This window comes from Leuciscus leuciscus, assembly GCF_965113295.1.
Source record: "Leuciscus leuciscus genome assembly, chromosome: 3".
NCBI classification, from domain to species: domain Eukaryota; kingdom Metazoa; phylum Chordata; class Actinopteri; order Cypriniformes; family Leuciscidae; genus Leuciscus; species Leuciscus leuciscus.
In genome coordinates, this window is record NC_138727.1 from 20486696 (window position 1) to 20514384 (window position 27689).

The 27689-nt window shown below is 42.3% G+C and overlaps 1 protein-coding gene across 2 annotated transcripts in view; it reads left to right on the top strand.

Annotated features, from left to right (window-relative positions):
• The first annotated feature begins 667 nt into the window (after nucleotides 1-667).
• gucy1b1 (guanylate cyclase 1 soluble subunit beta 1) overlaps nucleotides 668-27689 on the top strand; it is an 87028-nt gene continuing 60006 nt past the window's right edge. Inside the window, exons 1-9 of one of the 2 annotated variants that reach the window (XM_082165660.1) lie at nucleotides 670-863; nucleotides 1312-1385; nucleotides 2300-2400; nucleotides 2674-2792; nucleotides 3603-3800; nucleotides 12608-12838; nucleotides 12945-13061; nucleotides 13374-13507; nucleotides 20539-20736. In XM_082165660.1, the coding sequence (XP_082021786.1) occupies nucleotides 861-863; nucleotides 1312-1385; nucleotides 2300-2400; nucleotides 2674-2792; nucleotides 3603-3800; nucleotides 12608-12838; nucleotides 12945-13061; nucleotides 13374-13507; nucleotides 20539-20736 (1175 nt within the window). In that variant the 5' untranslated portion in view covers nucleotides 670-860. Of the gene's footprint in view, nucleotides 864-1311; nucleotides 1386-2299; nucleotides 2401-2673; nucleotides 2793-3602; nucleotides 3801-12607; nucleotides 12839-12944; nucleotides 13062-13373; nucleotides 13508-20538; nucleotides 20737-27689 lie in introns of both variants that reach the window. The other variant, XM_082165661.1, reaches the window with a different exon arrangement.

A 27689-nucleotide genomic window follows, 5' to 3' on the forward strand; every position in this document is an offset into this window, starting at 1 on the left:
ATACATAAATTACAACCGATTAAACTGTTGAAATATAACATAACATTTATAAGAATTATAATTGCAGCATTTTATATACTGGAATGCACCAAGGTTAGCTTCAGTAAATGTCTCAGAACAGGCACAAAACCCAAAATTGACACATTCAGGTTCAAATGATTTGCATTTGCTAGGACTTAGTTAGAGAAAATTAGAGAAATTGTATATCTTGCCATTTTATATGACTATCGACCAGACTGTAAAAATTGTAACTAAAACTACAACTATAAAAAAATATATAAAACTCTTTCTTAATTTGATTTTTTTTTAAAGGGGGGAAAGTATTTCGATTAATAATAATCTTACGATCTTTCTAAGTAAGTTAACTCCAATGATAATATCTCCTTTGCATTGCACTTGCACTTGGTCGATGAATATTAATAAGGTCATGCTGGAGTTGCTTGGTAACCTACCCGGAGCTTACAAGACGTGACCTAATTAATATGTATTTGCCAGGTCTTTAACCATAGTAAGAATCGTTGATTCGCCAGTTTATTAGCGCCCTCCTACTAACGTCTATCTCGCAGCCAATCAGGTAGGTCTTCTGGACAAACGTCATGTTGCGTAATCAATATTCATAAGACAATCCTTCAACGTATTATAATTCCTGAATCCGGGACCTAGCGAAATGCAAATAGCGACAGCCAGCTGTGTGTACTCTTTGCATCCCCGTGCTCCCGTTGGCTACATCCTCTGTCAGTAACAATGAGCTCGTTTCAGGAATGGTGGTTTCAACCGTAACAGCTGTACGGTTTGTCAGTTCTGGTGTTTAGTGATTTAATCTATCAGAAAAGGGATTGGCGACTTAGCCTAATCGAAACATGGTATGTAGCAATAAGAATGCGTTTGTAACGTTACTTGTTGTGTTGTATTTATTTTCTTGCCACTATTCACGTAGCCTAAATATTTGCTCTGTCGTTTGCAGTATCATCGGCTGTGTAAAAGCGATGGAAATAAGGCATTACTCAAATATGTAGGCTAATTCTGTATTATTGGTGAATAATTATTGTATTGCCTCATTGTGTGGTAAAATGTAACCTATGCAGGAAACCACAGCTCATGTTTTGATTTACGCACAAAAAGCACTAGCCTACAGCATATAGATGACTGAATTGGTAAACAATAAGAAAGCAAATAATGCATTCTTCTGCTATATGGCAGAAGAATGCATTAATTGCATTAATGCATTATTATGTGTATAGTCACCGATAAAGACATTTTATATTTGTATGTTTGTATTTGTATTTCACATTTGTATATCTCTTTTGGCAGTACGGTTTTGTGAACCACGCACTGGAACTTCTGGTGCTGCGAAATTATGGTCCAGATGTGTGGGAGGACATCAAGTGAGTTAAAATGTATTTCTATATTACATCAATGTGACAATGACACTGGCAATTTTTATTTATTTATTAAAATCTAAAGCTGACCCGCTGACATTTCAACAATTGCTATTTTATTCTCAGCACTTTTTCCTCAATACCTAAATAGGGGAAAAAGTAGTTGCATTTCCAAATAAATGTTTTAGCCTATATCAATAGCTCAGGATGTTGTGATAGCCCAGCCTTTACTACCAGATGCACTTTTTCATGAATTCAGACTCAGAGCATGAGAAGTCACGCATACCATGTCGTGGGGTGAGGTCACATGCGTACAACTTTTTCCTCTTGCAGAAATAGTTCAGCTTTATTTGAACTTACTCCAGCTCTTTGACATGACTTTTAAGAGCAGTCTTGTCAAGTCACAGCTGTGCTTAATGTAAACATATGTTTTAGAGTCTGTTTAGGCTCAAGTCGCGAGCTTGAGTCTCACTCAATGTTCTGGCAACATTAAAGGATTCACTTTCAAATAAAAATTTCCTGATAATTTACTCACCCCCATGTCATCCAAGATGTCCATGTCTTTCTTTCTTCAGTCGGAAAGAAATTAAGGTTTCTGAGGAAAACATTCCAGGATTTTTCTCCATATAATGGACTTCAATTTCAATCAACAGTTTGAAGGTCCAAATGTCAGTCTCAATGCAGCTTCAAAGGCTCGACACAATCCCAGTCGAAAAATAAGGGTCTTATCTGAATAAGGGTCTTAAAAAAAAAAAAAGTATACACTTTTTAACCATAAATTCCCGTCTCGTACCATCTCTGAGATGCGCCATGCATTACGTCATCACGTTTTTTGTCAATTTGATAATGTAATAATAATTGCTTGATGTTCTTAATCTTTCATATTATTATTATTAATTTTTTTTTTTTTTTTTTTTCAGGAGAGAGGCCCAGGTTGATGTAGAAGGACAGTTTCTGGTCAGAATTATCTATGAAGATGCCAAAACATATGACCTTGTGGCTGCTGCAAGCAAAGTACTGAGTACGTTTTTTTTTGTTTTTTTGGAAGGATAGAGATAATCATTTGCTAAAAACTTAAATCAATTAATTAAATATATACATTTTAAGTGTTATTTAAACAGATGTGATTCATTCTATCAGTTCACAGGTTGATGCAGAACAACATCATGATTAACTGGTGTTATACAATGATATGTAGCAAAATTACTTAGTTTGAATGTAAAAATCTACCTGATGTTTTTGATGATCATTTTTCTTTTCCTTGTTGATTTAAATATGATTTCTTCTCCACTAGAAATAGATGCTGGAGGCATCTTGCAAATGTTTGGGAAAATGTTCTTTGAGTTCTGTCAGGAATCTGGCTATGACACCATTCTCCGAGTGTTGGGCTCTAATGTCCGCGAATTCTTACAAGTAAGAGCCTACTGTTTTTATCACCCAAAATCAGTAGCAGCAAAGTCGAGGAAGTGATGCAAGCAGCACTGTCTGTTTTCTATTTCACACATTGCATGTACTGTACTTTTTGTGAGGGTGATTTTTAGAATAGTTAAAAATAATAATAGACTGGGTCAGTTTTGTTAAATTGAACAATGGAAATGGTATGTTTTGTGTCAGAATTGACAATAACATCATCAGCGATACATTTGAAATAATCCTTAATGTCCTTTCACTAGCAATTTGTGAAGTAATAATTATGAATTACAGATCGTGTTTTTCAAAGAATGTAATTTATTTGGTTTATTTTGTGAGAAATTCTATGCTAAGGCTGTGTCCATAGTAAATGGCAAAATTAAAAATGAGAGAAAAGTTTGACATCACCGTAGCTAATGGTTTTAGTGAGTTTCTTAAGAAACAGACATTCATTTTCAGCAGCTTAGTTGAAAACATTTTTAATGTATTTTTTTTTAAATGTATTTTTTTATCATTATTTATTATTTATATATTTAAAATACATAATAATATTTAAATATTCATTTAAACTCATTACTGCAGTTTATCATATAGTGTGAATTTCTCATTAGTTGTAAATTTGTGTTTGAGTGTGATGCCGCCAGCCTAATTGAGATTCTCATATTTTTTAAATGACTAGATTGATTTCACTACTTTAAATATTGAGTCGCATGTAACTTTGTACACACCTTTTCCTTGCATTCACTTATTCCAGCTAAGCAAAAATCTGCTCTTTGCATCTCCACATTAAGATCATCTTGTTCTCTCCTTCAGAATCTGGACGCATTGCATGACCATCTGGGCACCATCTACCCCGGCATGCGCGCGCCATCCTTCCGCTGCACGGATGCAGAGAAAGGGAACAACCTTATTCTACACTATTACTCTGAGAGAGAAGGACTTCAGGACATCGTCATAGGCATCATCAAGACGGTTGCACAGCAGATTCATGGAACTGAGATTGAGATGAAGGTCTGCTTGTTCTATGCCTGTCCATTGATTATCCTCCCATATAGATTTTGCTTTGTTCCTTGAATTGTCTTTAGCCTGGCAGATTCAGATTGGTTGCAAAGATGGTCCTGTGGTCAGTTCTTATACCCCTAATCAAAAGACAGGTCTGATTATACATTAATAGATAGATAGATAGATAGATAGATAGATAGATAGAAATAATAAATAGTATTAATATTTCAAAATATTACTGTTTTTAATACATGTTGTTAAAATAAATGCATCCTTGGTGGATACTTTAAAAAAACATAAAAAATAATTTTAAAAATATTAATTTATATATATAATGACATATATATATCTATATATATATATATATCTATATATATCTATATATATCTATATATATATATATATATATATATATATATATATATATTTAAAAACACAATGGTATTTTACATAAACATTAAGGTAATTGCAAAAATCTGCAACGATCAAAACTTTACAGGAAGTAGACTAGAAGTAAATTTAGTCTCATTCTCACAGAGCTCATCGATACATAACATTATGATGAACTCCCTGCGGTTTATCCTTTGTCACCGTGCTTCACTCTCTGCTTTATTTTCAAATAAATCCCCCTTACCCAATAAGAGCTAATCATCCCCCAGATGGCAGACTGCTCTTTCCGTCCTTCTCTCTCCATCTGGACTTAGTGTGAAATGAGGGAGTCCAATCGACAGACCCTCGAAATGCAACACCTGACTTGTTGAAAAAAAATGTTAGCCATTGTTGTCATGGTGACGGCAGGGCAAAGAGACAGCGACTTGACGTCAGTGAAATGGGCTCAACTTCAAGCTGAGAGAGAAAAAAACAACAGCTTCTCTGTATTCAGCCCAAGCTGATATGATGTCTACAGTAAAAACATTTTTTTTTAAAAAAGAGCTTTTAGAGCCATTTTCAGTGATATTTCTACTTTTGGGGCCATTTTCAGTGATATTTCTAAAGAGAAAACAGTGAGACACTGCAATGAGTGTCTTCATTACGTAAAAAAAAAATCCAAAAGTTATTTCTGTATTTGACTCATACTCAATGCACTAAACATTCTCCTTTATTAAACACTCAGACACACTTGAAGCTGTAACTTTCTTTTTGCTTAGTCTAAACGCTATGCAAGGACTGAAGACAGGAATGAATTCACTGACCCTGGGCTCTTAGCACTGAAGATTATATTGTTTGGAATCACAAGGGACCATTAGACTCTGTCTTTTTTGTTCTTAAAAGGAATATTCTGAGTTCAATACAAATGAATCTCAATCAACAACATTGGTGGCATAATGCTGATTACCACACAAATAATTTGGACTAATCCTTAATTTTCTTTAAAAAGGTAAATCAAGGTTACATTGAAGGCATTATAATGGTGCTAATTTTTGAAGGATTTAAAAGCAAATATAATGTAATGCAATTTATTTTATAAAGGCTGTATTCATTTATTGAGCTGTAAAGCTTTTTAAATACTTTTGAAAAAGTGAATATTTAGTAACACCTTACAATAAAGTCTCATTAGTTAACATTAGTTAATGCATTAGCTAACATGAACGAATAATGAGCAATATATTTTGAAAGCATTTATTAAACTTTCTTGATTTTAGTTAGTAAAAATCGAATTGTTCGTTGTTTGTTCCTGTTCCTGGTCACAATGCATTAACTAATGTTAACAAACACAACTTTGTATTTTTAAAATGTATTAGTAAATGTTAAAATTACCATTGACTAAGATAAATAAATGCTGTAGAAGTATTGATCATTGTTAGTTTGTGTTAACTAAAGTAGTTAACTAATGTTAACTTATGTTAACATTCCTTGAAAAGGACTTTGGTTCCCTTTCGAGAGAACTCCATGCTGTGTCTGATTGATGATGCTATGGGGAACGCCTCTGCTTTGATTGCGTCTTAAGCACGTGTGCAACTATTCCAGTTCTAATTGACTCAACGTCACCCCACGTGACGGTGTACCACGGAAGCTAAACTTACCCGTAACAAAGCAGCGTTAGCTTCTGTGTCTTCAGCAATCTCTCTATGTAACATTGCCTGTCTTATTTGGTGTTTGTCCCGTAAGGCCTCAAAAACATTAGTTATAATGGCATTAGTTAGATTCTGCAGCAGCTCAGTCGATGGGGCTTGAAAATGGAGCTAGCAGAAGAGCTTGAGACAGGCCTGTCCCTTTCTCAGTTCTCACCCGCTGGCTCCAGTGCTTTCACTCGGGATCCGGAAGCCCGCTCTGTGCTTCACACCGTCTCACGGTGTGCACGCTCCTCCGCATCCCTCAGGAAAATGATCTACTACTTCCCCTACCGGCCATAGGCATCTCTGGGCGCAGCAGTTTCCAGAAAATTCATTACTCAGCATTAGGGCTGTAACGATACACCAAACCCACGATTCGGTTCGTATCACGATTTTTGACCCATGATTCGATACAAACCTTGATTCTTTTTTTGGGGGGGCTGCAAAGATGAAGTTGACGATGCTGACTCGCGATCTTCAGTAGTGAACGCGACAGAGAGAAATGCACATTGCATACAGATTACATAAGCAGAGAGCAGTCTGTTTTCTTTCGTTTTGAATTGTTCTGTTTAAAAGTAGACATTTCAAGCTTTCTATAGATATATTTCTCAGGTCTATGAGGCAAGTAGGCTACCTTATACGCTGAGATTTGGTTCATTTACTGTATGAGACAAGCTCCAGTTGATTATCTATTGTCTGCTATATTTACTTATTTATTAAATCCAGGCAATTGGTTGATGAAACATTGATTAAAATTAAGATATAATTAATACAAAACGAAATTCACTTTAAAGAAAGGCTTTGTGCTTTCTGTTTGAGGTTTCTGTGAAAGTTTTAAAGCAGTCTTTTAGTGCCGCTTTCAGAGCCGTCACGGAAAACTGTCACGTCCGTAACATTGTTTTTTTCCTCATAAATGCGAACACGAAAAATAAAATAAAATGAAATTTTTTCTGTGGAGAGCCAACCCTTCTTCATCCGGTGAGTAGTATTAGGCTACTTTTGGTTTGCGCAGTGAAAAAATAGCCACCTAAAAGTTAAAGATTTTTTGTGTCACGTCCGTTACGGCATGCGTATTTCCCTCATATTAAATATAAAACGCATGTGTAGACTGATATTTTTCTAATGTCCGAACTCCTTTATTAAGGGAGTATGGATATATAAACAGACGTTTCAATATATTGGTGTTACGATGAGGCAGGAATGAAGCAGAGAGAGAATCCATATGCAAGCATTACATTTAATAACACAAACAGGTAATCCAGGCAGACAACTGAACACAGAACTCAGGACATGAACAGGGAAACAGCTATAACGACCGACAAACAACAACTGAAGCACAGAGGTTTAAATACAAATGCAAACAAGCTAAACAAGATAACAAGGGGGCGTGGTAAATGAGAAACACCTGGGGAGACTAATCAACATAACGAGGAACTGCTAAACATGGGACAAGACAGAGGAACACAGACATGAATCATTACATAACCCCCCCCTTAAGAGTGGCTTCCAGACACTCCCCAGGAAACAATAGTTCAGGAGGGTGGTGGAGCGGAGGCGGACCCGGGGGCGGGATGGAGGGCCAGGCCCGTGGAGCGGAAGAGGACCTGGAGATTGCGGCAAGACGGGAGGCCAGGGTGGAGCAGGCATTGCAGGCGACCCGGGTGGATCAGGCTGTGCAGGCGACCAGGGCGGATCAGGCTGTGCAGGCGACCAGGGCGGATCAGGCTGTGCAGGCGACCAGGGCGGATCAGGCTGTGCAGGCGACCAGGGCGGAGCAGGCAGTGCAGGTGACCAGGGCGGAGCAGGCAGTGCAGGCGACCAGGGCGGAGCAGGCAGTGCAGGCGACCAGGGCGGAGCAGGCAGTGCAGGCGACCAGGGCGGAGCAGGCAGTGCAGGCGACCAGGGCGGAGCAGGCATTGCAGGCGACCAGGGCGGAGCAGGCAGTGCAGGCGACCAGGGCGGAGACGACCCTTCAGGCGGCCAGGGAGGAGACGACCCTTCAGGCGGCCAGGGAGGAGACCATGGCACAGGAACAGACATTGGTTCAGGAACAGGAACAGACACCGGCTCAGGGGCGGCCATCTTGTCCGAAGACACTGGCTCGGCGGAGACCATCTTGTCCTGAGACACTGGCTCGTTGGAGACCATCTTGTCCTGAGACACTGGCTCGGTGGTGGCCATCTTGTCCGAAGACACAGGCGTGGAGTCGGCCATCTTGTCCGAAGACACAGGCGTGGAAAGAGGAAGAGGAACAGATTCAGGCTCAGGATCAGTATCAGGAACAGATTCAGTCTCGGCGGGACGAGACTCTGGACGGGCGGACGTGACGTGAAGCTCTAGCTCGGCAGGACTGACGTGAAGCTCTGGCTCGGCAGGACTGACGTGAAGCTCTGGCTCTGGCTCGGCAAGACTGACGTGAAGCTCTGGCTCTGGCTCGGCAGGACTGACGTGAAGCTCTGGCTCTGGCTCGGCAGGACTGACGTGAAGCTCTGGCTCTGGCTCGGCAGGACTGACGTGAAGCTCTGAGCTTGACGGGACTAGCGGCAGCGAGGTTTTTGAACTGGGTAGGACCAGCGATGAAGAGGGCTCTGTGCTGGGCGTCAGGACCAGCGGTGAAGGCTTTGTGCTGGGCAGGACCAGCGGTGAAGGCTTTGTGCTGGGCAGGACCAGCGGTGAAGGCTTTGTGCTGGGCAGGACCAGCGGTGAAGGCTTTGTGCTGCGCAGGACCAGCGGTGAAGGCTTTGCAGGCATGACGCGAAGAGACTCAAGCTTTGCAGGCAGGACCAGCGGTGAAGGCTTTGCAGGCATGACGCGAAGAGACTCAAGCTTTGCAGGCATGACGTGAAGAGACCCAAGCTTTGCAGGCATGACGCGAAGAGACTCAGGCTTTGCAGGCATGGCAGCAGCCATCCTGGGGATAAGAACCAGGCGTGGCCGCCTACTTGGCTGAAGATAACCCTTAAATGCTGCTGGATTCATCGTTTGGTCGGTCGTTCTGTTACGATGAGGCAGGAATGAAGCAGAGAGAGAATCCATATGCAAGCATTACATTTAATAACACAAACAGGTAATCCAGGCAGACAACTGAACACAGAACTCAGGACATGAACAGGGAAACAGCTATAACGACCGACAAACAACAACTGAAGCACAGAGGTTTAAATACAAATGCAAACAAGCTAAACAAGATAACAAGGGGGCGTGGTAAATGAGAAACACCTGGGGAGACTAATCAACATAACGAGGAACTGCTAAACATGGGACAAGACAGAGGAACACAGACATGAATCATTACAATTGGTATTAAATGCATTTTCTAAGAATTTATATTTCAAGTTTTGACTGCAAATGTCACATCCATAATGCTGGAATTGCCCAATTTTAAAGAATTTATCATCAACTAGTTTTGTGGTGTAGGTCTACGTATTTTATAATGTTAACTTCAAATAATACTAATAGTAATTTAAAGATGTGGTAGCTTTGGATCTGAACGGGAAAGATAACTCTGGGAGTTGGAAGGGGTGTGTCACGATTCTGCCTTCTCACACCGCGACACAGGTTTATGGATCTGAGTGTTGCGATTTCTGTTTCATATCGCATATCGTTACAGCCCTACTCAGCATCTGCCCGAGTTCGTTGTGGAAGTGTCTCGCCCCATCTGAAAAGGGTTCTAAAGGGAATGTGTTAGGTTGTTTCCTGCCGGTCAACCGCTTCAGGGTATCAAGCTTATTTTTGTCTCAATGGGTCCTGCAAGCTATTCAAAACGGGTACAGAATTCAATTTTGTTCTCGTCCTCCACAATACAACAGGTTTCTATTTACAGTAGTAGGCCCAGAGCAGGCTCAGGTGCTGGAACAGGATTAGGTTACACTTTCTTTTAATGTCTCCCTGTTACAGTGTAATTATACATTTGAGTACTGAGTAATAGTAATTAACTACACATTGCATGTAATTATGCCTAATTTATAGGTATTACTATAGTAAATACAAGCAAGATGTGTAACAAGAACACATTAAAATAAAAATGTTACTCAGGATTGTTCAGTCTCTCTTGGCGAAGAAGGCCGTAGAGCACATTCCTCCTCCCGAGAGGGACTCCGGGTTTTACAGCCAGTTAGCCTGGCAAGCCAGACGTACATCAAGATGTTTAGTCTGGCAACTCACCATAGACACGGTCAATCTGATGGGTGGGATAAACGGCTGTCTTTCAAATTCCCTCTGCACACAATAGGACAGCGCTTCAACCAACCAGAGCGTTTTCCCAACAGCGGAGCTAACGTTAGTTGATAGATTCAACTTTTAAATCTGGCCGACAAAACTACGAACACATCTTCCTTTTTTTAAGAATGACTTAAGTGCCGTTCTTTGTTCTTTTCTCAAAGAAAAACTAACTCCAAGTCCTCCAGAGTTGCGGCCAAAGCCGATTCGAAAGACCGCTGTTCTCCATCCGCAGCAGCCGTCATTCTTTGTATTCAAGTAGCAGGGAACCGTCACAACTCTGTCGTCATATGTTAAGCCCGCCCCCGCCTACTCTATACACGACGTGATTGGCCTGACCCAATTTAGGTTTTTGCAGCAAAAAGGTCTATTGAGAGTTGCTAGACTGACCCTGGCTGCAAAATAATTTTGCTGCCGCTAGGGTGCGTCTAGATTTCTAGGCTAACAGCCAGTACTTCATAGTTCCAAATAAGGATAAGGGGTTGCGTCCCAATTTAGATCTGCATCAATTGAACCATACTCTGAAGACGTACAGGTTTAAGATGTTTATGATTCGGCTCATCGTGACTCAAATCAGGTCCGAGGACTGGTTTGTCCCGATAGATCTAAAGGACACATTCCATCCTTCCCCAACACAGAAATTTCATCAAATTCCATCTTCCGGAAAGGGGGCAGGGAGCAGCAGGTCATTTGCATTTAAAGGTACACACACGAAAATAGAGTATTTTAGTTTTTTCTCACACCCAAATAGGGGCAAATTGGACATGCTTTAATAAATGATCTGTGGGACATCAGCGACTTGTATTAAGTCTAGTAAAAAGGGGCATAATAGGTCCCCTTTAAAGTGGAGAGTATTCACTTTATGGTGCAAAGAACACCAGTTGGACCCAGTTAACTGCCCAGTGACTTCAGTGCTGAAGTTCCTTCCCCTCCACGCTTGAGTTTTACATGGTGGCCATAGCTGCCTTCCACGCACCATTAGGTGAAGGGCATTTGGTGGGGACACCACTTAGTAACTGTTTTCCTTTATGGCACTTTGAGGTTAAGGCCTGCTGTTCATGCAAAAGTTTCAGCCTGGGATTTGGTTGTGGTTCTAGAAGAGTTGTCCCCTGCTCTCTTCGAAACCCTGAACTCTATGTCGAAAAAGATGACTGTCTCCTGTCTTTCAGGGGTTTCCCTTCTAGAGTTGAGTGATGTGGCAGGCTGGACATTTTTTAGCGTGAATATGGACTCTAAACCAGGGTCTTAAGTGCTTTCATCCTAAGTTGTACTCTGATTGACTCACACTAGGACATGCATTTGTCGATTTTAAAACAAAACGTCTCTGGTTATGACTGTATCCATGGTTCCCTGAGAAGGGAACGAGATGTTACATCACCTTGCCATACTTCCTGCATGCCTGTGAGCTACTTGCTTCAGCCATTCATAAGTTAACGCTGTTTTGTTCCAGGTATCCAATATAGCTTCAGCGGTATACGCTGTCACACATCACAGGGTTGCAGCTGTTGCGCCAATCAGAACTGGAATAGTTGCACATGTGCTTAAGGCGCAGATACGCCGAGGCATTCCCCATAGCAACATCAATCAGTCGCAGCATGGAGTTCCCTCGAAAGGGAACCATGGTTACAATCATAACCGGAGACGTTTTGTATTAAAATTTAAAATTTAAACTTAAGTAGTACAGAACACACTCAGTACATGTATAATTTTGTCCATCCCTCTTTGATTTCCCAGAGTCACTATCTATTTTACTAGTGTGCAAGTAACCTTCATTCCCTTGATAAACATCAACAACAGTGGCAATACTTCAAACTAAAACATACATTATCAAATATCTCAGGTAATGAACCCCCCCACCCTGAATTCATTCATCCAAGATGCACACTAAATTGCAAAATCACTTATTTTACAGTTATTATACATTATGTACTCACAATTTTTAATAGACAATTTGAGCACTTGTGTAGCACTTTTGTTAATAAAGCGGAACATGCTTATAGGCCCATGCAGATAATCTCAGAAAGGTAAAACATCAGCTATTAATCAACTTTGCCGATATATCAGCCCAGTGTTTTATTATCATTGATATACTATTATAGTTTTTGTTTTTGTTACTATTATATTTTGAATTATGTTTTATTTTTATATTCTGTTTTAATTTTAATTTTAGTTAAAGCTTTAAGAATTTTGTGTTTTTGTAATTTTTATTCGTTTTTTTAATTGTCTATAATATAGTTATTTATTATTACATTTTTGTTTTATTTAATTTAGTGTCAGTTATTTTAATTCTTCAACCTAAACTAAATGAAAAGAAAAATGTTGCCTTGGCCACAAGCTGTAATAAAAGGTGTTTTTTATTTTATTTCAATTCATTTAACGTTTATTTTATTTAAAGTAATGATTTTTATAGTTTTAGTTAACTATAATAACCCTGTATCAGTCCATACAAGTATTTCCTTTCTGTTACCTTCATACCATGTTTAATGTTTGGAAATGTATTCTCCAAATGAGACTCTAAATCTGTTATTTGTGGGGGTGTACCAGGTTATTCAGCAGAAGAGTGAAGAATGTGATCACATTAAGTTCTTGATTGAGGAGAAGGACTCAGAGGAAGAGGCATTTTATGAAGATTTGGATGGTTTTGAGGAGAATGGGACTCAAGAGACAAGGATTAGTCCATACACCTTCTGCAAAGCTTTCCCATTCCACTTGATGTTTGACAAGGATCTCATGCTTTCACAGTGTGGAAATGCCATCTTTAGAGTTCTGCCACAGGTCTGTCTGCTCAAAAAATATAGTTTATTTTATGAATATGAAAGAGAGAGATTTATATATAAAGTGTGATGGAGTAACATGTTAAGTTATGTGTGTCATCTTCCAGCTGCAGCCTGGCGTCTGTAACCTGTCCTCAGTGTTCTCTCTGGTGCGGCCGCACATAGACTTTAGTTTCCATGGCATCCTGTCCCACATCAACACTGTCTTTGTGCTGCGGAGTAAGGTCTGTCTGCCACAAAACATTACATATACAAAACATAGTCTGATATAAAAACCACCAACAATCATTCACAAAAATGTGGTTAATATTTTCTGACACAAGTGTGTTTATCAGTTCTATAGAACTGGTAATCAGACTTGTGTCAGAAAATATTAACCACATTTTTGTACATTACATTGTAATCCTTGTATTTGTATATGAGTGTGTGACATACGCACTCATATACAAATACAAGGATTACAATGCATGTTGTAAGAAATATGAAAATTTAAATTTGTTAAATACAAATTTAGGTTTCTCAATGGTTTCATGTAGGAGGGCCTGCTGAACGTAGAGACTGCTGAGAGTGAAGATGAACTCACAGGAACAGAGATCAGCTGTCTCAGACTGAAGGGCCAGATGATTTCACTTCCTGAGACTGAGAACATCCTTTTCCTGTGCTCACCAAGGTAGATGGAAAAGACTAAAGTATTACCAATAAAACACATGGTTTTGGTAGCTTAAACCAGTGGTTTTCAACTGGTTTGGCCATGGGATCCCATTTCCCCATGGTCATTAAGCTGTGTCCCAATTTTTGTTGGAATTTTACCTAACTCCTAATATATATATATATAATTTATTTTACAAAAATGGTTGACATACACACAATTACCGTCCCATTTTACTTAACATGCACATAAATTGTAAGAATATGATTAAAGGGGTCATGAACTGCATTGTTTTGTTGTTTCATAATGTTTCCTGGGGTGCACTTATGTTATTATGATTTTTACTTCAAAAATTGTCATAATTTAGAAATAAAAGGCATTTTCCTAGCCTGATTTTAGTCTCTGATTTGAAAGCTCTGTTTGAAGGGGCATGTCTGCTGAGAGACTTCAGTGTAAACGCCCACTGCTGTGATGGGCTAACAGCTTTGCATATGAAAAAGCTAGTATTACATGTGGAACTCTCTCAAAAACTTTTAGCCTGTTTTTACTATTACAGCTCTCAATGTTAACTACTCATGAAAAGTGATAATAGCATTACAATTAGATCTATGGCATTATATTTAGATTGTGGCATTAAGGGTTGCAGTAATGAGCATAGCCGATCGATCACAGACATGTATGCAGCGATCTCGTCATTGCAACTCGATTCCTGCACACTAATGAAAATTAGTTTAGAAATTAGTAGAAAACCAGCCCAACAGCTGGAAGCTGTTGAGAAACAGATCCACAACCTTTTATTGAGACAGGCCGAGCTGAGAGACCGGTGTTTGGCTCTTGAAACATCACGCGCCAATGCACACAAATCAGTGTTTAACGTTACTAACCCGCTGACTCCGACCGCGTCTTCTCCGTGCGTTCCTCAGCATCGGTCGCAATCAGCCATGGTCTCGTTCACTCCGGCTCCAACACGCCACCACGAAGCCTGGGTGGTTCCGCAGCGGAAGACGCGAGTCAGGATTAGACCGAGACTTTCTCCGACCCTCCCGGTTTTCGAGATATCCACACAAAACTGCTTCTCCCCTCTACGCGAAACAGAACGCGATGCTGTGATCATCGGCGATTCCATCGTTCGGCACGTACACGCTACGTTAGGTAAAAGTAAGGTGCACAGTCACTGCTTTCCTGGTGCTCGTGTTTCTGAAATCGCTGCTCGCGTTCCCGAGATCCTGAACGGTGACGAGCGTGTCGGAACTGTGGTCCTGCACGCGGGAGTGAACGACATCAGGCTGCGCCAGACGGAGATTCTGAAGAAAGACTTCAGGAATCTAATCGATACGGTACGCAGCACATCGCCTGAAACAACAATCATTGTGTCAGGACCGCTTCCCACATACCGATTAGGGCATGAAAAGTTCAGCAGATTATTTGCGCTAAATGAATGGTTAATGTCATGGTGCAATGAGCAGAAACTGCTCTTTGTAAATAATTGGAATCTGTTTTGGGAGCGTCCTAGGCTTTTCCGTGCTGATGGCTTACACCCAAGCAGATTCGGAGCGGATCTTCTGTCAGATAACATCTCCAAAATGTTAAATACCCTTTGACTAGTAACCAAAAGTCCAAATCATAGTCTCTGCTGCACCAATTTAACTGATATAAATACTAGTGTAGAACATTGCATAGAAACCGTGTCTATTCCTCGTTTAGTGAGATCAAATAATAAATCTAATGCAGGATCTAGGAAAAATCTAATTGTTATTAAAACAGAAAATGTTGCTATTAGTAAACAAAAACTATTTCTAAAGCTAGGTCTTCTAAACATTAGATCACTCACACCTAAGGCAGTTATTGTAAATGAAATAGTCACAGATAATAGCTTCGATGTACTTTGCCTTACTGAAACCTGGCTTAAACTAAATGATTATTTCGGTATTAATGAGTCTACTCCTCCTGGATACTGTTATAAGCATGAGCCCCGTCTGATTGGTCGTGGCGGAGGTGTTGCAACCATTTATAGAGATATTCTAAATGTTACTCAGAAAACGGGTTATAAGTTTATTTCATTTGAAGTACTTGTACTAAATGTTACGCTCTTAGATGTTAGAAAAACATCTCTATTATCTCTAGCCTTGGCTACCGTATATAGACCGCCAGGGCCTTACGCTGATTTCCTAAAAGAGTTTGCAGATTTTCTCTCAGACCTATTAGTCAATGTCGATAAAGCATTAATTGTTGGAGATTTTAACATACACGTAGATAATCCAAATGATGCGTTAGGAGCTGCGTTTACAGATTTATTAAATTAATTTGGGGTCAAGCAAAACGTCACCGGACCAACACATCGTCTTAATCATACACTCGATTTAATTATATCACATGGAACCGATCCAACCGATATAGATATCATTCCACAAAGTGATGAAGTCACTGATCACTACATGGTAACTTGCATATTACGTACTGCTGTAATATGTCATGCGGCGTCGCATTATCAACCAGGCAGAACAATCCTCCCATCCACCATAGATAATTTCTCAAATTGCTTATCTAATCTGTCTCAGCTGCCGCCTGAACCCAAACAAACAGATGAACTAGAAGAACTAACTAGCACTATGAGCACCATTCTCTCTAGAACATTGGATGTGGTTGCACCTATTAAATAAAAAAAGGTCAGAGAGAAAAATAAAGCACCATGGTATAACAATACTACGCATGTTTTAAAGAGAGAAACCCGTATTTTAGAGCGTAAATGGAAACAAACTAATTTAGAGGTCTTTAGAATCGCGTGGAAAGACAGTATGTCACGTTATAAAAAGGCCCTAAAAGCGGCCAGGGCTGAGCACCTCCGCAAACTAATAGAAAACAACCAAAACAATCCAAGGTTTTTATTTAACACCGTGGCTAGACTAACAAATAAACAGATGTCACCCGAACAAAATATCCCGTTACAGTTCAGTAGTAATGATTTCATGAACTTCTTCACTGAGAAAATAGAAAGCATCAGAACCACAATTGTAAACGTTCAATCTTCAATCGCGCCTTATAATTCAGCTTCAATTATCACCCCGCAAAAACAATTACAGTGCTTTACAACTATAGAACAAAAAGAGTTAAATAAACGTATCACTTCATCTAAAACAACAACATGTTTATTAGATCCTATACCAACTAAACTATTGAAAGAAGTGTTACCTGTAGTGGAAGAGCCTCTCCTCAATATTATTAACTCGTCTTTATCTTTAGGTCATGTTCCAAGAACATTTAAACTGGCAGTTATAAAACCTCTCATTAAGAAACCACAATTAGATCATAATAATCTAGAAAATTATAGACCCATTTCAAATCTTCCATTTATGTCTAAAATATTAGAAAAAGTGGTGTCCGCTCAACTGGGCTCTTTCTTGCAACAAAATTATATCTATGAAAAGTTTCAGTCTGGATTCAGACCGCATCATAGCACTGAAACTGCGCTCGTTAAAATCACAAATGATTTACTTTTAGCTTCTGACCAAGGCTGTATCTCAATACTAGTTTTACTTGATCTTAGTGCTGCGTTCGATACTATAGATCATACATTACTCTTAGATCGACTACAAAATTATACTGGTGTTCAAGGACAAGCACTAAGCTGGTTCAAATCATACCTATCTGACCGCTACCATTTTGTCTATTTAACTGGAGAAAAATCGATCATAACTCCAGTAAACTATGGAGTGCCGCAGGGATCTGTATTAGGCCCTCTGTTATTTTCAATATATATGATGCCACTTGGAAATATTATAAGGAAACATGGAATTAGTTTCCATTGTTATGCTGATGACACTCAAATATATATTTCATCACGGCCGGATGAAAACGCAAAATTTTCCAAATTAACAGAGTGTGTTAAAGATATAAAAGATTGGATGACGCGTAATTTTCTTTTATTAAATCCAGACAAGACAGAGGTAATACTTATCGGTTCAAAAAACCGCCCACAAAACCTCGCACAATACAACTTTAACATCATAGGATGTCCTGTTACTTTATCCTCTACAGTAAAAGACCTGGGTGTTATACTCGATTGCAACATGTCTTTTGAAAATCATATTTCATATGTTACAAAAACAGCCTTTTTACACCTTAGAAACATTGCTAAGCTACGTAATATGCTATCAGTTTCTGATGCAGAAAAGTTAGTTCATGCATTCATGACCTCGAGACTGGATTACTGTAATGCTTTATTAGCTGGTTGTCCTGCATCCTCAATAAACAAGCTACAGTTAGTCCAAAATGTCGCCGCTACAGTTCTTACGAGATCAAGAAAATATGATCATATAACACCGATTTTATCATCACTGCATTGGTTACCTATAAAGTTCCGTATTAATTACAAGGTATTGCTACTGACTTATAAAGCCCTAAACGGCTTAGCTCCAGTCTATTTAACGGATCTTCTATCGCCCTATAATCCATCGCGCTCTTTAAGATCACTAAATTCAAGGCTTTTGGTCATACCTAGGATATCCAGAACCACCAAAGGAGGGAGAGCATTTTCACATTTGGCTCCAAAACTCTGGAATAGTCTTCCTGATACTGTTCGTTGCTCAGACTCGCTCTCCCAGTTTAAAACTAGATTAAAGTCGCATCTCTTCAGCCAGGCATTCATATAATCCTACAGTTCAAACTACAATCCGGCCTCTAGCTCATAAATGCCAGAGGAGAACTGGCCCCCGACTGAGCCTGGGTTCTCCCAAGGTTTTTTTTCTCCATTAGGTCACCTGATGGAGTTTTAGGACACCATTAGGTCACTTGATGGAGTTTTTCGGTTCCTTGCCACTGTTGCCTTTGGCTTGCTCAGTTGGGGATATTTTGGGGATATTTAATTTAATTTTATCAATCAATAAATTCCTCTTGAAACAAACTTTGTTGTATTATTTTAATTTAATACTGTGAAGCTGCTTTGATACAATCTGTATTGTGAAAAGCGCTATACAAATAAACTTGACTTGACTTGACTTAATGAATGCTTTCATCATAACTAACAGTAGCTGCGTTTACATGGACACTGATAATCGGATTGACGGCTCAATCGGACTAAAAAACCTTCATGTAAACACCTTAATCGATCCGATTGAGCTCGATCCGAATGAAATTTCGATCCGATTGAAAGGGGTGGTTTATCCCTTTTGTAATCCGATCGAGAGAACATGTAAACACTTGATCGGATTGAAAACCGAAACTGAAAGGACTGCGCATGTGCAATGACGTTAACTAGCGTAATGACGTATGACGCGCGGAACGAGCTGTTCTTCCTGTTTAATAAAGTGTCATATTAATAAGTTTCCCGTCATTCTAAAATTCTCATTTCACTCGCGCGTCTGTGAAGTGAAGCAGGACAACGTCCCACCAGTCCTTGTTTTGGATTCTCATCCACAGACGACTGGTTTTGGCCGCAGGGAGGGGCATTTTTACTGCGTGATCAATAAGCAGCACGGCAAAACGGTTAATATGCTCTAAATTATGACCAGAGACGAATTAATATTACGTAAAGAACCAATAGAGGAGAATATTTATGCGCAAAAAGCGGTAAACTCTGTATATTCGTGCAGTGTGCGCATGTCAAAACATCAGATCCGATTTGAAACTTGTGACATATAAACGCGCACATCAACCCGATTACTTTATTTATCATTCATGTAAACACCTTGTTCGGATTCATCAATCGGATTGATTTCATTCCGATTGTGTCCATGTAAACGTAGCTAGTGAAAACACAATTTAAATAAGAGATTCGTTGATTATTACGGGAGTTTTGGCGTAACTGATAAACTCAAGTCACTGATAAACACACGCTGTTTGATTGACAGTTCCAGCACGTGCTGTTTTATTGACAGCTACAGCTATTGTAAACAGAGCGTTCTTTGATCGCTTTCTATATATAATTCAATCAGTTTTAATATCAGATTATTTACACCCTACTAAGAGAAACAATTTGAAGTTGACCGTTTAGTCACTGGTTTGATTTACTGACAGGATAAAGAACATCTGACTGTAGCTACATGAATCATTATATCAGAAATCACAGATGAGGCATTAGAATGAACAGGGTTACTTACATGTTGTGGCAAAACAATACTGTCAAATCCATATCGTAAAAGCCTGCAAAGCCTGCGCCGAGTTTGCGGACTGATTTACCAAAGAATTCAGTGAAATGTACCAAATACGAATAAATAATGCTCAACTGAGACATTCACATGGTTAAAAATAAATATCCACATTGCTAGCATTAGGATCCTTTGGAAGGTAATGTTATTTTAAGTCCAGTGAGTGACTTGGTGCTCTTCTCTCTTCCTCACCTCACTAACGCCAGTGGGCGGGGCCAAAGTTGATTTTCTTCTGGCAGTCTTTCACTACCTTATTACGTCATAAAGAGGCACATTCCAGGACGAGTCGTTCGCTGGGCGTGGTAAAAATAAGAGGCTGATTTTGAACTAACAAGGAAGTTTTCAGTTCTGAAACTTTCAGGATATTCTTATAATATGATGTCCTCTCAAAACCTCAAGGAAAATTTGATTTCTCAGTTCATGACCCCTTTAATGCTGATGAATAAACAGCAGAAGTTGGGCCAGTATCTAAAAAATTTATACATTCCAGTTATTCTCTTTTTCACATTAATTTTTATTTTTATTTCAATCTCTATGTGTGCTAGTACCTTATTTCACAGTCTGAGATGAGTTGAGTCCACTTACAGTTGAACAGGTCACTTGGTTCAGACACTCTTTCACTGGCAAGCACGACTACTAGAATAATCTGTGTCCTTCCCACTGGTTTAGATTGAATCGTCTGCTGTTTTTTTTTAGAAACTACAATAATCCCCATGGCATGCACAGAGAGGCTTTGATAACTTATAATGAGACATGCAGTTGAAATACTTTCTGATGGGACTGTTATATTGGGTTATACAGTATTTGAGTTATATTGTTATACTTTTTTTGTAGAATAACATTTTGTTTCTTGACTTTTTGATAATTTATGGGCTTAATCCAGTGTTTTGTCATTTGCGTATATGTCAGTGTAATGAATCTGGATGACCTTACAAGGAGAGGTCTGTACCTGAGTGACATTCCTCTTCATGACGCCACCCGTGACCTTGTGTTACTGGGGGAGCAGTTTCGTGAGGAGTACAAGTTGACCCAGGAGCTCGAGATCCTGACTGATCGTCTGCAGCACACTCTCCGAGCCCTGGAGGATGAGAAGAAGAAGACAGACAGGTCAGTCTTTGACAGATTTAAATATTAAAATACAGTAGTGGCCAAAAATTATGTCCAGAGGGGATAACGTCTTAGGGTTACGTATCGAACCCAGGTTCCCTGAGAAGGGAATGAGATCCTGCGTCAGTTTCTGACACTATGGGGATGCGTCCTACGGAACCTGGTGTCTGAAGCACGTGTTATTCTTATTTAGTCTTATTGTCGAACGGCAGTCTGATAATGTCACATGGAGCACCTGAGAGTACAAAAGAGTGCCTGCATTACACATCATCAGATTTGAATTCTCTGAAGGAAGACGCGCAGGCATGCCCGAAGCATGGCAACGTGACTCAGTGGCTCATTCCCTTCTCAGGGAACCGGGGTAACATATGTAACCTTAAGACGTTCCCTTTTGAGGGAACTCAACGCTGCGTCAGTTGCAGATGCTGTGGGGACGTTGATACCCACTACACCATGCTGACCAATGCCTCTTTGTGCACTGTGAAGGTCACCAAGCACAGTCTCGTCAGGCTTAAGAAATGAAGGACTCAATGGGCCTCGACCCAGAATATTCTTAATGCGCCAGCAACCAATTAGGACACATCCTTTGACACCACAGCCTTGCTCCCTAGAAGGCTCAGTGTTTTAGGTGCTAGGAAAAATGCTTCAAAGCTTCCATACTCAACCATTTTTGAAACTGGGATTCCTGCATTAGACTAGTCCGAGCTATGGCTACAAGACAGCCTCTAACAGGCTAACAGGGGTGACTATAGACATAGCCTCATCTAAGTCCATAGCACTACATCTGGCAGCCATACCAGGCGATAGATGAAATACAGAGTTGCTCACAGCAATTCTACATATAACCCTACCAGACCTGACCACAAGCCTAAGGGAGCAGGGTACTGAAGGGAGCATGCAAAGGAATAATTCCAAGAATATCCAGACTAATGAGCTGGAGAGGCAACAGAGAATGGGTCACTAACCGCAATACAAGCCATTCTGCAAAGACTTTTGAGTAGCCTGGGGATGGGGATCAACCCATTCACAAGGAGCATAATTCTGCTTTGGGGGCAGCAGTGTGAGTGGGTCGTCATCGCCACACTTCATAAGTACCTACAAAGTTCCTGTGTTGGCATGGTTGCTATTATCACCGCAAGTTCACCAAGGAAGCGTGTAAAGATAGATGCTTTTACATCCACACTCTTACCTCCAATTTTCATTACTAGAGGGTGGTGACAGATAATGTGGGAAGAAGCAACGCCAACTACCAACTCTGCCGACTCACCCATTCCTGCAGGAAGCGTGCTGCATTGATGCATCTACATCTATACTATCTCCTTTTACTCTGGAGGGGGCTACAGATGATAAGTGGGTGGTGTGTATCGACATAGTCCACTACATTCTATCAATCTGGCCATTCCTTGAGAACTTCCAGGAAGCATGCCAGCATAGTGACTATGTTTACATGAACACCTCCAAGCTGAATACGCTGGAGGGGGGGCTGATGGAAGTGCTATAAACACACCAGAATAATCAACCAAATCACCTCTTTCTCACAGCCACCTTCTGCTTAACACCAGATAAAAGCGAAGGAGTTGCATCATCTAACCATGACCAACACATCACAGTGAGTGCATTTAGCTCCCTTAAGAGCCGAACGCGCTCTCTCTACTCCCATTGGCAAGGTGGGAGCCTTCAAAGAGGATGCAGAGCAAGGGGAGAGAAAGCTCACAAGCAACTCTTCAACCCGGGGCATCCTCACGTATCGCTGCTCACACAGCCCTTCCACACGTAAGTAGTTCTACTGCATGGGAGACACTATGCAAGCCGAATACAGGTTCCTCCATTACCTCCACACCTCAATGTGGAGATCTTGAATGAATAAAGGCTCACAGACTTACATGTGGGGCAGTGGAGGAGAAGCACAACATCTCTCTGCACATCTAATTCCTTAGAACTAGATACTCTACATAATATGCTCTCAGACAGGTTGGAAGCGGTCGCAGAGCAGGCTTCCTGAGGCAACATGAGAGCAATAGGTTTTTATAAATCTCCATTTGGGATTGGAAGAGTTTGCAAAGCAAGATTTAAAATCCAATAATGGGACTTGGGAGCAATGAAGCTATCACTAGAAGCCCAAAAACGAGAATACTTAAGTCAGACTCCTCCCCACTATCAATCCTGTCTTGCTGCCTCTGCAGCCCGCGAGGTGCAGATGCTCGACTCACATCCCTCAAGAGAGAGTCAAGCAGAGGCAGAGCTACTCACAGCAAATGCTTCACAATGCATTCAGCTCCCTCGAAATCTGAATATGCTCTGTGCAAACTCTCATCCCTCGAGAGAGAATCAAGCATGAACAGAGCTTCCTTTATTACATTTCTGTACCTGAAAACTACTGTTAGCCCTACCTGAAAAATCTGAAAAGCACTGTTTATTTCCCGTGTATCTTTGTTATATTGTATTTATTTGTGCTTTTGCTTGGAATTTGATGATTTGTTTTTATTTTATTACTGACTGTTTGCTTGTCTTTAATAATGTTTTAGATTTATATTAGTTAGGCTAGTAGTTTTGTCTGTGGTATCAAAATTGGAATAGATAATTGTGAATTTTCACTGGTATCTAAAATTTTAGTGACATTACTGCCTGTTTTTGCAAAAACAGTTTCATGGCTGGTAAAAAATTATATATGGCCAGTACATTTTCTTAAGTCACTGGCCATTGGCAGGTGTGGCAAAAAGTTAGTTTTAGGCCCCGCACATATGGGATTACCAGAGGGGAATCACAACATATGTGCATCTAGCCCAGTACAGGGGCTGACTGACTGGGCATGCATCTGGAGTACTGGGCCTGGCGTTGGACGCCTCCGCCACGTCTGACTGCCGAAGGATGCTTAGAGGAAACTCCATCCAGGGTTCGCCAAATGGGGAACTCACCTATTTGGAGACAGCCTTTCCCTTCTGCTGACCTCCAAAGCAGACAAAGAGCTGCTCTAAGCTCCTAAGCCAGGCGAACTGAATCGTATAACCGAGTCTGATCGTCTGAATGAGCCAACAAGATGGGTTGGGAAGCGCTAGCCAGGCCCCCAGACACTGTGCAAATGGCACCAGCGGAACTACAGACGTACCCGCTGAAGAGCAGCGAGGTGGAGCGCTTGGGCCCAACCCGGAAGGCGTACCATCCCGAAGTAGAGGCAGCGAGTGTGGTGTGACTCTTACCTTGCTCCACGGAAGGTTTAGCTGGAAAATATGAAAATACGTGAGGAGGCATTGTGTCCTCAAACCGCAAACTCCTGGACTGTGGCAAGAGAAAAGAGGGTTGAGAGTGAGGAAGCGCAGCATCGCTCACTGTCAATCCGCTCCTTATATGACTCTTTTATTGAGAATGTGGGTATTTCTGGCCATTGAGCCAGCGGCAGAACAGAAATAAACTCTTTCAACAAATAATTCTACACCCAACCCTCCTCCGAGAGAAGAAGCAGTGCGTTCACCACCTCCTGGATAAGAGTAGTTCCCTCCATCTTTGGGTCACCCATCTCAGGGATGTTGCTTTGCCAACCGCTTAGATGGTTTAGCGGCGGCTTCATGCTGGTGGCTCTATGTTGCAGCCTGGATGGCTGCTAAGGGTGAGGTTAGTCGCTGTGCGCAGTTCCTGCCAAAACCCTGGCTCAGAACTTGCCTCATGCTGCTCTTTTAGTGCTTTGGCCTGATGGACTTGCAGGAGGCAAAAAAACAATCGTCCAACCTTGAGTGTTCAGGGCAGGGTGGAGAGTTCCCGACGCTCGCAGCGGCCAGTGAAAGCATGGCGGTCAACTCTGGGTCTGACTCAACTGGCACCATTCTCCCAGAAGGGGGCAGCACTGCTTAGTCTTCATCCCCAAAGGGGCTCAAGCCCACCCTCCGAAGCAGCGATCGACATCTGATCCTCCTGCGCGGGCTCCAAATGGATGCTGGGTCGCCCAGCGTGTTGAAGGCCCAGAGGGGTGGTGGTGGCGCAGTGGATAAGACACATGCCTTTGGTGTGAGAGACCCGGGTTCGAATCCACTGTGAGACACCAATGTGTCCCTGAGCAAGACACTTAACCCCTAGTTGCTCCAGAGGCGTGCGACCTCTGACATATATAGCAATTGTAAGTCGCTTTGGATAAAAAGCGTCAGCTAAATGAATAAATGTAAATGTAAATATGTGAGGCAGTTATTGTGGCTGTCAGATGATACCAGGAAACTACCTCATCCAGAAACACAAGGATGGAATGCTGTTGCAAATTAGCTCAAAAGGGAAGCTAATTATAACTCATTATGATTAATTATAAATATTTGGATCAGTTAATAGAATTAACTGGATGTAGCTGAATTAATATTACAATCAATTAATCTGTTTGTCCAGCAAACACTCAGTACTGGTAAATCTTCTATCAACTCTTAGAAAATATTTTTTTTCGTGGTCACAGAAAATAAGTCATCCTTAGCATGTAGCTGTAATTGCATTGTTAAATTACACAAAAGTTTTGATTAACTAAATCACGAACACATAACTAATCTACACAAACACATTCACACACATCACACATACATGGGAATTGCAAAGTGAAAGTGAATGAAACCGGAACAGAACAGGGGATTGAAGCTATGAACAGAATCATTTAACCATCCGAAAGAACGTCTCGGTTACGTATGTACGCTGCGGAGGCCAGGAATACACATATGTACTAGCCCAGTGGGTTAGTGAAACATATGGCAGTCCCTGAGGTGGTCCCAATCCGAAGGAAGCGGGAGCGTACTCAACAGGGACGACAGAACGAGTCCGTCAAGGGGAAGACATGGCTGAACTGCACGTGGCATCATGGGTCACCGTAGAGACCACTGGAAACACCCAGTCTACTAGCAACTAGGGACTCGATCGTGAAGCCAGCGCTGAAGCGGTCTCATATGTAACAGGCCGAGCGGCGTTACTGCGGCTGCGGCTGCCATATGCCCCAGGAGCCTCTGAAATTGTTTCAGTGGAACCGCTGTCCTACCTCGAAAGGACCTGAGGCAGGTGAGCACTGACAGGACGCGTTCCTCCGTGAGGCGCGCAGTCCGGGCGACCAAGTCCAGTTCCATCCTCTGCACGGGGCAGAGTTTGCTCTTGTCCCAGTTGACCTGAAGCCCCAACCAGCTGAGATGCCGAAGCACCATGTCCCTGTAATCGCGCAACACATCTCGCGAGTGAGCTAGAATGAGCCAGTCGTCGAGATAGTTGAGAATGCGAACGCCCTGTTCTCTCATGGGAACAATGGGCGCCTCCGCGACTTTCGTGAAGACACAGGGCGACAGGGCCAGCCCGAAGGGTAGGACTTTGTACTGATACGCTCGACCCTCGAAAGCAAACCGTAGAAACGGTCTGTGTCGAGGAAGAATCGAGACGTGAAAGTACGCGTCCTTCAGGTCGATCGCTGCAAACCAATCCTGGGGACGGATGGATTCGAAAATGCTCTTCTGCGTGAGCATTTTGAACGGGAGTTTGTGCAGGGCCCGATTCAAAACTCGCAGGTCCAGGATTGGCCGTATCCCACCGCCTTTCTTGGGTACAATGAAGTAGGGGCTGTAAAACCCTGACCTCATCTCGGCAGGAGGGACCGGCTCGATCGCGTCCTTTGCCAGCAGGACATCGATCTCTTTCTGCAAGACAGGGGCATCCACTGACCGCACACGGGTGAAGTGGACGCCCCTGAACTTGGGAGGCCGGCGCGCAAACTGAATTGCATAGCCGAACTGAATGGTGCGGATGAGCCATCGGGACGGACCCGGAAGCGCTAGCCAGGCTTTCAGATACCGTCCCAACCGACCCACCCGAACCACCGGCGTACCCGCGGAGGGGCAGCGAGGTGGAAGACAGGGACCCGGCTCTGGTGGCATTGTAGCGACCGATAGTGGAACTTGACACCAACCTACTTCCACCGGGGGGCAGATGGCAGAGAAGGCCCGTGGGCATTCTGCTGCGGACTGCCCGGTGGCGAGGGGAGGGGGAGAGACGAGGAACAAGGCCCTGACTCCTCGTGTCCTGGTCTCTGCCCCTCCAGGCTGAGGCTGCGTCACTGCTACCCGCGAGCTGAGGAGTGAGGAGCGGGAGTGGCGCCGTTCGGAGGCGGCACGCACTGCCACTCTCACCCTCTCGGACGGGGAGACTGTGTGCCCACCAGTCTCGGCCGTGGATGACCTGGAAGAGGAGGTAGAAACTGCTCTTTTATTGAAAATGTGGGTGGTCAGCGGCGGAACAGAAAAAGAACTCAACAGAAAATTCTCCACCCGGCCCTCCCCCGGGGGAAGGAGGTGTGCAGAGGCACCCTCCCGATGAGCAGCATCCAGGTCCTCCTCCAGGTCGCCCGTTTCAGGGACGCTTTCCGCCCTTCTTGCTGGAAGGGGCCGGAGGCGTCTGAGCGGGCTTGGCCGCCCTCTTACGACCAGACCTCCGTCCTCCAGGGTAGACTGCTGCCCTGAAGGAGGAGCGGCCGGAGGAGGGCGGCCTCGGCGACGAGCAGCCGGAGGCTATACGGCCACAGAAGACGGACCAGCAGCAGTCCGTCTCCTGTGCAGGACGTGCCATATCGCCTCCGACTGCTTCTGGGCGGTGGAGAACTCTTGGGCGAAGCTCTCCACCGCGTTGCCGAAAAGGCCCCCTTGGGATATGGGGAAGTTGAGAAGTTTGTTCTTCTCTGCTTCCCGCATATCCGCAAGGGTAAGCCATAGGTGGCGCTCCTGGACCACCAGAGTGGACATCGCCCGACCCAGGGAACGTGCGGTGACTTTCGTCGCACGCAGCTCCTGCAGCAATCCTGGGTCGGGACAACCCCCCTGCATGTCATGGAGTGCCTTGGCCTGGTGGACCTGCAGCAGCGCCCATGGCATGAGCGTATGAGGGCCCTCATACGGGCCAGCCAAGACTTCCTCAGCTCCTCATGCACTTCAGCGAAGAATGGTACTGGAGCGGACTGT